The sequence below is a fragment of the Ochotona curzoniae genome, unplaced genomic scaffold, assembly GCF_017591425.1.
Source record: "Ochotona curzoniae isolate NIBS_2020 unplaced genomic scaffold, NIBS_Ocur_1.0 contig_517, whole genome shotgun sequence".
Classification (NCBI taxonomy): domain Eukaryota; kingdom Metazoa; phylum Chordata; class Mammalia; order Lagomorpha; family Ochotonidae; genus Ochotona; species Ochotona curzoniae.
The window spans coordinates 1,985,570-1,997,115 of record NW_024466454.1 but is presented as its reverse complement, the minus strand read 5'-3'; the positions used below and the strand labels follow the sequence as shown (position 1 = coordinate 1,997,115).

Genomic DNA, 11,546 nt, shown 5'->3' with positions numbered 1-11,546 from the left:
GGTAAATGTGAGTGGTCGAAAGCTTGATAGAATACGTTAGCGTGAGAATCTCTGATTCTGCCTGTGCATATTTGCATCTACGTGTACACATACGTGTGTGTTCTATGTGCTTGTATGGCCAGCTAGGCTTCCTCTGTGTGGATGGAGTTTGCTGTTGGCCCAGACCTGGACTCCCTGAGCCAGCCTGGGCCGGCGCCGGAGATGGAATTTCCATTAAGAATTCAGCAGGATAGCATTGGGAAGCCAGGCAGTGTGGAGGAGGGGGTCGACAGGGAGGACATGTTGCACTGCCTTGGGCAGCCTGGGGCCTGAGCTGCCTGCAGGAAGCCATCTGTCAAGCTTTCTCTTGAGCCATAGGCCTTCCAGGGGCCATGGCCCAGAAGGATGGGCAGGGAGAAGGCAGCCATGCACAGGGGCTTCCGTAAGGAGACGTGGAGTTGCTGTGGCCGAGGCTGCAGCCATGAGGCGGCCCTCTGGGAATGGAGAGGCAGCCGGCGAGGGTCCAGGTGGCTGCGGCCAGTGGGGAGCCCAGGAGCGCAGGCGGCTGTGTTGTGCTGTATGTATCTGGGGTGGGGTGGGATAGGGGGGAGTGTGTGGGGATATATGTTAGGGAATGGGGTGGGGGAGGGGAAAGGCTGCAAGGGAGCATCAAGCTCTCTGTCCCCTTTCTCCCCTCCCTCTTCCCCCACACCTAAAATCCAGCCACAGGATCAGGATCTGGAAATAAAATACCTCTGAGGCTTTTGGCTGACACTGATGCTGTTTATGCTCCGGGCCGCATTCTATTTCTAGCATATTAAGAATACGCTTGCTTTCCAGGTCTTTTTTTTTTTTAATGCCTGACTTCATTTCCTATTTTCAATAACTTTATGAGGTAGACAGAGATTTTGCAGGGGCAACCTCAGCTCAGAGAGGTCCAGAGACGTATCCAGGGCCACACAGGGCCAGAGTGGTAGACACCGCTGCACAGCCGGAGCTGTGAGCCCACAACGTCCAGACTTGCCTTTCACCACACCACAAGGCAGAGAAGATTCTGCAAACTGGCCGCCTGAGGCACACATGGTGGCTGCTGTGATAAGGCCCCTGCCCAGTGGCTGTGGCGGTCCTGGTTGAGATACACACCCAAGCTCTGCTCAAGAAGTTGGGGAGTACAATCAGGCTGCCCTGGGGTTGTAGGCTGGGGTCAAAGCCGGCTCGTCTAAGCAGAATGGCATGGTCACCCCACAGCCTTGGGCCTTCTGACAGCTTAAGCAGATGAGCGAAGGTCAGGAGCTGCCAAGAGTTCAAGGCCAGGCAGCCAGATGGAAGCCTGGAAAAGAGAGAAGGCAGAGAAAGGAGGAGGCGCTGAAGTGGGACTGTGGAGTGTCGTATGTGATGGGAATGGGTTGATTTCGCCCTCTTTACACACGTGGTGAGCAGACTGCCTGCTCTTGAGGGATTTAGATAAGCTGCCAGAGAACTTCCCGCCAATGGGAGAGCTCATGCTTGGTCCAAGGGAGGCCAGGGCGGCTTTTTCCTGGGGATACCGCAGTCGTGGCAGGGTGGAGGTAGCTGGATGGAAAGACCCCAAGGGTTCCTCCAGCTCAAGAATGCAGCCTTCCTGGGGTGGGGGTCGGGACCAGGCTTCCTGTGGAGATTCCGCCATTTGCCACGGAAGCTAGCAATCCGGAGTCCCTGCCGCCCTGTTCGGCAGGTGGGTTGGTGAGGAGGTGATTTGCGTGTGTGCTACGGATTCCAAAAGGAAACACCTGTCAATGCGGAAACCGAGTGGTGTTCCAGGCTTTGGGGGCTGCTTGGCGTTGGGCGGCTCCTTCCCCATACCACTGAACTGCTCCCAAATCCCTCTCCGTTTTGTTTCGGTTCCAAGGGAACCCGTCACCGCCTCGCACTCCCTCTTCCCTCTCCAGATGTTGGCACGCGGGGCACATGTGGGCGCCCCCGCCGGGTTGACTCGGCGGCTCCCGGGTGCCTCCCGCCCGATCCCAGGAGGGAGCCGGGTCTCTAATTAGACCCGGCCGCAGCCGCGTTCCGGCGAGCCCCTCCGGGCGCGCGCGCCGCTCCCCTGCCCCGGGGGGCGCCGGCCCCGAGTGGAGCGCGGCCGGAGCCTGACGCGGGACGGAGGCTTGGCAGGGAGCGCGCCTCGGAGCCGGCCGGCGGGGGGAGAGCGCGGGCGGGGCCGGGGGGCAGCGGGCGGCCGCGGGCTGGGCCGGCCCGGGAGGCGGCAGCGGCCACTCTGCGCCGCGGCCTCGGGAGCTGCAGCCGCGCGCCGCCACCGCGGGCCCCTCGCACGCACGCACGCACACACGCGCCCGGTGAGTGAGCGGAGCCGCGCCGCCCGGCGGCGGGCGGGCAGGAGGGATGCAGGGGAGTGCCGTGAGGCTGCCAGGCTGACTGAGGACAACAGAGCAGGCTCGTGACTGTCTGCAAAGTCGGTGTGAGTGGGCGAGGGTGGCTACGAGAGTGTGCGTCCCTGGAAGAGTGAGCCTGGGCTGGCATGCCAGCTCGTGGAATTTTCTAGCTGTGTGTGAGCCCGTGGGGCCCTGGAGTGTGCCTACAGGTGGCTGTAGTTCTGCGTGGCACCTGCTGCCCTGCCTGGAGGGAGGGACGTTCCTGTATGGGGTCAGGGAGCCTAGTGTCTCTCCATCCTGAGTGGCTGAGTCTGGCAAGCAGCAGGTAGGTGAGGGGCGTTATCTGAACCTCAGCTTTCTACAGCGTCCCGACGTGCCCTGCCCTGCCCGAGTGTCTTCTCTGTGGGTCAGGCAGCAGCTTTGGTTTCCCAGGGCAGGGCCAGCCCTCACTGAACCAGGGGAAGTGAATGGGACTCCGTTTAAGACCAGGGTGGGGGAGATGAAGTAGGGTACCTCACTCTCCAACCAGAAGGACAAGGGGGTGAGTGGCCCGCGCAGACACCCCACACGCTGTGCACCCACACACTCGCAGCTTCTCATGTGCACACACATTCCTGCTGCCCATGTGTCAGATCTTGCTCATACTCCCTCCTGGGACACCCATGCAAACATGGTCAGTGTGTACACTGGTGGAAGGCAGCAGGCCTGTAACACACCCACATTGCAAAATGCATAGGTACAAACATGTAACCCTGGCCTGGCCCTGCAGACCTGCTTCTGTTCCCTTCCCTTCGCTCTTTAGCACACTGTATCCTACGTATGGTACCCATGGCAATAGGGCCATGAAGTGGCCCAGTAGGGAGTATTTGGAGTCAGGGGTTTGGTTGCTGAGTCAGGATAGGCAGTGGCATGTTGCCTGTGAGGTGACCCAAACAGTTTGGAGCTGAGGCTGCCCCCAGCAGAGCTCTGCCAGAGAGCAGCCTTGGGTCTCTCTCTACTTGGGGAGCATTTGGCCTTTGAGAGGCAAACAGGCCGTTCCCACAAGGCGAGCTGGCCAGGCTGGGGTCCCAGGTGGAGCTCAGCCTCTGCAGTTGGCTGCTGCTTGTTGTTAACTTCTGGAGGCACCTTGTGGCAGGGGAGCAGCCAGCCAGCATCTTCCTGGGTCTTCAGGATTGGGGCCACACACAGACAGGCAGGAGCAGAGGGCTGAGCGGGGCTGGCTCCTTGTGTTCAGGAACCAGTAGCACTCCCACCTGCAGCCAGAGAAGGTGTCTTGGCTCTGCTTCCCTCTCTCTCTCAGGGTTGATCTCTTATCAGTCTTCATCTGCAGCACTTGCTCCCTCTGGAACTGCAGGGGCACCATACCCGGGGCCTGCAGGAGATGAGATGCCTCCCAAGGCCATCTGCTGGTGGTGGTTACCATTGTTGCAGTGATGACGGCTTCCAGCCATCTCCCATCCTGGCCACTCTCTTCTGTACAGGCTTCCATGAGGTGCCAGACCATGTGCTCTGCCCATGTGGTACTGACTGGCATCTTTGTGATTTGTACTGAAGTCTCACCTACTGGCTCCACGGACATGTAGGGGGCAAGTTGGCTCCAGTGATACCTTGAGGTGGGTGCTGAGCCTGTCTTCCTCTCAGTCTCATCCAGGTCTGGCCCTCGATGGTGACTGAATAAGGACAGGCCATGGGCAGTTCAGCAGCAGTCTTCCTGCAGCATGATGGTGGAGGAGGAGAGATTTCTCTGCCATTTCCCTTTTGTTGCTGCTAGGAGACTCTTGGTCATCGTATTGCCCCTTTCAAGTAACTGTGCTAGTTGGAGTCATGGCTTTGCTTTTTAATTTTTGTTAACAGCTTTGCAGAATAGGTATCTTTAACTGAATTCCCGAATGTCTTTCATAGAAAGAGACTAGATTGATAAATGAACAGCCAGTAACTGTGCACTCTATTGGTCTCTGAGGATGAGAAGTGTATTGCATGCATATTTGGGGATAGCCTTCCAATTTCAAGTATTTCATCTGGTTTTTAAACCGTATGTTTCAATTTTGGCTTCTGTATGTCTTGACTTTCATCTGCAATCATGTCTTAGGGCTTTTCTTCTAGTGGCTCTAAGAGAGAATGCCTGTCTCTGTGCTGGCTCAGACAATGGGAATTGTTGAGAATGAATTGGGCTGTTGATCAGCACCCTCTTCTCTGAGTGTTTCAGCTGCCAGCTTCTCCCTGTCTCAAAAGCTCAAGTGTCTGAGTGCCCCAAGGCATTCGACCCTTGCTGTCAGTCTGGTCCTGTCCCTTGGCCAATGCTTCCTAGTATGACCTTGCCCAGGGCTCTGCCAAGGGGTCTTTGTCTCTTAGCTCTTGAGTTCTGCCTCTCGCTGCATGGGCTTCTGCAAGTCTGATCAGGGATGGCCCTTTTGGAACTTGACCTTTGAGTGTATGTGGGCACATGGGGTGTTTGCTACCTCTTGGCTGGGCCCATGAGGTCATAAGGGATCTCAAGTCATTCGAATGGTTAGGGACTCATGTGTCACTTGGTGTGTGGAGAGGAGTATGCTATCTGCTTATAGAGCAGGCCATAGTGTGAAGCTGATTATGCTTCTAGATCATTCAGCTGAAGACTAGCTACTTTACCCTGCCCTAGGCTGTTATGGATGTTTGGGGAAAGCAGTGCTGGAGAGCAATGCTTGTGTGCCAGGAGTGATTATAACAAAGGTAATGGGGGCTTCCACACCTCGTGTTGGCATTCTGCTTCTCAGTGTGTATCAGCTCAACCCGAGCCAGTGGCTGCTGCTCATGTTCAAGACTAATCCTCCCGGCAACAATGGTTCAAAACCCCGGAAAGCCCATGGCCGGTATAGCTGGGTCTCTATATCCTTGGGCTGCACATCTGTGGATTCAAGCAAACACAGATGGAAAAGAATTCAAAAAAATATGTCTCTACTGAACACATACAGCCTTCTTTTTCCTTGTGATTACTCCCTAAACAGTGCAGAATAACAGCTATTTTTGTGGCTTTCACATGGTTTGGGATTATAAGTAAACTAGAGATGATTTAAAGTTCACAGAAGGATGTGTATGAGCTATCTGAATACAACTTTTTATGTAGGGGACTTGAGTATGAGCAGATTTTGCTGTCTGTCAGGTGTGCTGGACATAGTTGTCGCAGAGACCAAGGGACCAGTGTGTGGGTCACAGCCTTGTTCTCTCCCAGATAAATGACATCTGCAAAGCTTCGGCCAAGGCTTGACTGCCTCTTGCTGAGGGCTCATACTGTTGCTTCATGGATTGTAAACTAAGTCAAGTGGAAACAGTTTTAATACTGTGTGAGATGCCCAACAGTTCTGTTGGTTTGGGGGTGTGCGTGGCTCACATTTATTGTCTCCTGAAGGCCAGCCCCCTTTTTAGATTCTTTGCATCTTTGGTTTGACAAACTGTGTGAAATGGGTACTACTTATTTGAAAACTAAAGGAATGGAAGCCCAGCAGGGGTAGATGATCAGATGTCAGAGCTGACTCCAGAAGCTGTCAGTGCATGTCCGGTCGACCACACAGGGTGACTGGGAAGTCCGCTGAGGCAGAGGCTTTGCAAATGGGAAGAACCATGCTTCTGGGTAAGCTGGAAGAAAGAAGAGAAGGTGCTTGAGTCTGTGTCTGACCCCAGACCCTAAACATGGTCAGCTTGAGTGGCCTTTCCAGCCTTAGATGGGAGTGTGTGTTCTGTGGGAGCAGGGACGGGAGGTAAAGCTGGGAAGGCCTCCTGGGTTGGGGGAGACGCTTTTCCTCTGTACCCCATCTGGTGGGCAGCACTGGGCTCCTGTGGCTTCACTTCTGCCCTGAAGGCATCTCCATCCTGGAAACCAGGCCTCCACCCGGACTCTGCTCAGTGCCAAGCTTTGGGAGAGTACTGGAGCCTATGAGGACGTCTCTGGGCAGCCCAGACCCTATTCAGCATGCGGCAGTGTCTGCAGGCATCAGCAGTTTGGCTGGGTCGTTGTGTATAGTGTTCACTCTCTGCTGGAGAAGTAGGGGTTTTGTCTTACAAACCAAATATCGTGGGTTTGGAGGCCCTGTGAAATGTGGCCTGTGGTCTAGGGGTGTGAGCTGCATTGTGGGGCGGTGTGTGGTGCTGGCTTTAAAGGTAATGTTGAGGGATGGAAGAGCCAATTCAGACGCTCTCCCTTCTGATGGGTGGTCAGAAGCCAGCAGCAAACACTGGCCACATGCAGAGAAAGCAACCAGGCTTGCCGCCAGATAGGTCTGGTAGGAGTTCAGCGTCCTCATCTGTGGAGGTCCTCTTAATTGAGTGGTGATACGAGAATTATGAAGTGCATCAGAAGCATAATGTCTGGCATGACATAGCCAGACCATGAAAGGCAATATGCTTGCTTCCTATCCCACGTACCCCACGCCCTGTGCAGGAATATTGCAGGACTGATGAGAGATTGAATTCTGGCTCTGATTGTTTTTGGCACCTTGGGTTATCTTGGATTCAGGAACTTATCCTCTCTGTCTTTCCTTGTGCATAAAGTGAGAAAATAACCTTTTCCCCTCACTTGTCTCTATTTTTCAAAGATAATAAAAATGTCAAAGGCTCTTTTGAAATAACAAGAGTTCTGTCTATACTGAATCACTCGTGCCTACAATATTCACTGTGAGCTGCATTGTGAGGCAGTACGTGGTGCCCCTGGGCTGTGCTAGAACACATATAAGGCAAAATCCCAGTCCTCAGAGAGCAGTGAGCCTGGCTGACTGGCATGGTCGAAGGAGGCCTGGGTGTTCCATCTCCAGTGGGGTGATCAAAGAAGCCTTACTGGAGTGAAAGTACTGGGTTTGGATGTGAAAGGGCAACAGGGAGCTACCCCAGAGGGTAAGAGGAAGGCATTTGAGAAAGAAAGACCAACACCAAGTGTGGCCTAGTAGAAGTACACTTGGGGGCCATTGGACCGTCGGTATGCTTGGAGCTTAGGAGTCGGTGGTCAGTACGAGTGGGAGATGAGGTGGGGATGGTAGGAAGGAGGAGCTCAGTGTGTTTCAGGCCCTCATTGTTGGACTTGGGTACTTGGATTTTTATGATGTTGTTTATGGACAAGTACTGAGGTGTTTTAAGCAAGGAGGGAAGGCTGCAGTTGGATGTAGGTGCACTCTTTCATTCAGCAAACATTTGCTGTAGGCCCACTATATTAAGTTGTTTTAAATTTTGGTATCACAAACTCAATGGAAATTTGCAAAAGTGGTGTGTGAAATCCCTCTTTACCCATATCCCTTGGTGGTTTACGTGACACTTCACTCGCTTGATTGTTCTCCTCCCCTCTCTCGACAATATCATGAATATGCTGTTTGCAGTATTTCACATTTATATAATGTACATGTCATTGCATGTTATAAGGTGTCTTCAGAAAGTTGGTGGCAAAGTCATCTTGTGAAAAAAACCAGAATGAATGTCAATGTTTTTTTTTAATATCAAAATAAATGTACTTTTTAATCTCATGAGCTTTTTGAAGCACCCTCACAAATGAATATGGGCAACAGTACTTCTACTTCTGGTCAATTTAAGAGTAAAACAGAGACATGATTTCGCTTTGTCCCTAATGCTTACGCACGCATTTGTTTTACGAAGGAGATTATCTTACCACAGTATAATTCTGTCCCAATAGTGTCTTTGTGGCTCCCATTCACCATGCCTTGTTCAGGATCCAAGCCACAGATTATATTTGGTTCTAGTATTCCTCTAGTCTCCCTTAGTCCAGAGGGCCCTCCACGCTTTGCTTTTTTTTTTTTTATTTTGTTTTTGTGTTTTTGAATGTCTTGGGCCTGCTGTTATGTTGAATGTCCCTCAGTCTGTCTGATGGTTCTGCATGATTAGACTCATGCTGCACATTTCAGCGGGAATGCCAGTGAAACGAGGCTATAGACTCTTTGATCTTCACGTCAGAAAGCATGTGGTGTGGGGATTGTCCTCATGCTGGTGATGGATGCTTGAGGTGATGTCCACTGGCTGCTTCCCTGTGAAATCACTGCTTCCCCTTGCAATTTGTGCGTAACTTGCAAAGAGGTAATCTGAGGCTATGTATATATCTTGTTCTTCCCAGACTTATATGTTCATTTTATCATCATTGATAATTTTAAATGTGCCTTTTCTTCTATATTTATTTGTTGTCATCCCTTAGTAAGAGAGATCTTTGTCTTGGTCCCTCTTTCTCCTTTATCACTAAGGGTTCATGGGTCCTTAGTCAAAGGGTTATGGCCAATTACTGCCTTTATTTTATCTGAAACTCACATTGTCCTAGATTTGATCAGGAGGAGGTTCAGTAAGCTAGCCCCTGTTGCTTTCTGATTCTTCCCAGTGCCCTTCTGAGCATTTGCTTATTATTTGCTGAAGCAAGAAATACAGGCTTCCTTTGTGTTTTGCTTGCTGCTGTTCTAGAATGAGCCATTTGTCTGAAGATTCCTTGTACCCTTGAAGAAGAGAATGGCTACTGAATGCAGAATGAGGGCAATAAAGGAATTAAGAGATCTGCCAAACCGGGACATTAAAAACTGCTCAAATTTAGTGTGTCCAAACAGAATCTCTGGGTTCTGCTTACCCAATCCTCCTTGCTCTTGGGCGTCTCCCATGATCCCAGATCTCATCAAATGACTTCTTTCTCTGCGCAACTTCACAAGTCATCCTCAGCAGGTCTCTCTCAAAGCCCATCTCCGACCTATCCCCACCTCTTTGTGCTGTTAGCTCATAAAGAAACTCAGCACTTCTTTCCAACCCCACTAGTATCCCTATAGTTCATGGTCCATTTTCATTTTTCTGCACCACAGAGTCTTTTTCAGTGGCCCACCTCTTTCCACAATGTCTCTTCTCCCATTTACTCTTCACACAGCAACCAGAGTATGTTTCAAAACACGACTCCGTTCACATCCTTTTCTTCCTTAAGTTGATTTAATAGTAAAGACCACACTTTTTTTTAGAAGTCCTCCTAGTTCTTGCTTGTCTGCCTCTGCCACCCTCTCTCCTGTATCATCTGGCATAGCACTCCCCTCCTTGCTCTTTCTGCTGAACTTGCCACAGCTATCTCTAAGATATACTAGGCTCCATCCCCAGACACCTTTGTGTTTCAGTTCCTATCTGCCATCATTGAATCCTACTTACATTTCAGTCCTCAGCTAAACACACTTCCATAACCTCCATGACAGACCAAAGACCACTTTGCAGGGCTTTCAGACCGCACATGACTTCTTCACAGTTTCACGTGTGTTTCTGTAGTATTGATCTTCTTCTTGTCTGTTTGATGACACACTCACAGACGCTGGGACCTTGTCTACTTTTGCCCATTATTTCATTGTGGCATGCAGTACATCACTGACCCATGCTGCCAGTAGCACTGAGTGTGTGAAGGAATGGATGACTGAAGTTTTGTCAACTGAGCAGTCAGATAGGTGAGGGTATCTTTTAGAACAAAATTCTAAAGATAAGTGGATTTTAGGAGGAAGGTAATAGTTCTTTAGGGACATGTTATATTAGAGGCACTTTTCAGCTATTTGTAAATTCCCAAAGGCCTGTCTAGTTGGAAGCTTTGGGTGACTGATAATGGATAAAATATATTTCTTGGATAATCTTAAAGCACTCTGTAGAGAATGTGACTAGGTCATGTGGCATTCTTGAACTTCAGCTTCTTTCTCCGTTTACTTCCTTCTCTGGTTTGAAGAGGATATAGGTCATCTCCAAGTGGTCCTGACTTGGCTCATTGACTTTTTGTATGAAAGAGCTTTATGAACCCCATGAAGGTCCCTGGGAGCTTGACTGTTACTTGTTTGATTCACCTTGGTCAGGAGTTGCCAGCCTCCTCACCATCTCATCCTTTGCAAAATGGTAAAAATCTCAGTGCTACACAGGTGGAAGGGTGGATGCAGCTGTACAGTTAAAGGAGCCACTGCATTAAACATAGACCTGAAAGACAATGCAGAGTGGGTCTTCCTGAACCCAGTGAGCCATCCTTGCAAAGAGGACACTAGGACAGATTAGCCTTTCCATTCCTCGGCCTCACTCCATCTTAAATTTCTGCCTCACTCCGTGAATTATTTATTCTTTTTAAAAAAAGATCTATTCTTTATCTAATCGCTTAGCTACCTACAGGCCCATCTGTCACTCTTGGGTCTATGCATGGATTTATTTATGTTGGATTTCTGGCAGGACTCAAAGCTGATGAATCACCCACACCCTCTTTTCTGTCATCACTGTCTCCTATGGGCCTCACACCCCAGAAGCTCAAGTGAGCAGATCATTTGAGGCAGGGGAGGTGTCACTGTGCTGCTCGCAAGGCCGCTTGTCATGGCAGGTGCTAGAAAAAGAGTGAAGACCAGAAGTTATCACGCTGATTGCCTGCTTGTCTCCCGCTCTGTTTTCCGGCTTCCCTCTTGGTGGTATTGAGAACTAAAGAATTGAGCTCCTTGACCAGATAGATGTAAGGTAGTAACTGCTCTCTGTAGAGGCACTGACAGCTAAAGCCTGAAGCGGGGGGGAGAGAAACATCGTTTCCTGTGAGTCTGACTGGCGAAGAGGTTGCTTTTGTTTTCTCCATTTCCCAGCGCAATTGCACTTTAACCCTGTGGAATTTACAGCAAGGTCTGGGAAAGGCTGAGAGAGCAGAATTTAAAGTGTGGCATTTAGAAACCAGGCAGGAGACTAATCCTGGCCCCGGACCTTCAGAAGCTGCTGTTTCAGTCCTCTGAGGGTTGTTATGCATAAAGAGCTCCCCAAGAACGCATGCCATCCATCTGCTATAGCAGCAGACGGGTCTGAAACTGAGCAGACACAAGACAATGACAGCCACATCCGATAAGAGCATCTTGGAACAATGCCCGAAGGTGCCAAGGGTCTAAGTTACAGACTTACTCCCTTGACACTCCCCTCACCTGTTCATTCAACAAGTGCTCACTAAGCATACGCTCTGTTTCGTGTATTGTTCTGCGCCCTGGAGATACAACAGGGAGCAAATCACAAATTCCATGTACTTGGAGGGTTTGCTCTTTGAATTGGGAAGAGTCACAGGAAGCAGATTAATATGGAGAAGGCCAAATTGTATTGCGTGCATTGGAGAAATGTGAATAAAGAATGGAAAGGGAGTTTTGGTGTGGGGGAGGGTGTTTATACTAGAAGGTCTGTATAAGCAGCACTCATTTAAGTAGAGGTCAAGAGGAAGTGAAAGGACAT

The 11,546-nt window shown here is 50.5% G+C and overlaps 1 protein-coding gene across 1 annotated transcript in view; it reads left to right on the top strand.

Moving 5' to 3' along the window:
* The first annotated feature begins 460 nt into the window (after positions 1-460).
* The window catches only part of INSC (INSC spindle orientation adaptor protein), a 110,387-nt gene continuing 99,301 nt past the window's right edge, over positions 461-11,546 (top strand). The window contains exon 1 of the mRNA XM_040988936.1: positions 461-556. Within this exon, the coding sequence (XP_040844870.1) occupies positions 461-556 (96 nt within the window). The remainder of the gene's footprint in view (positions 557-11,546) is intronic.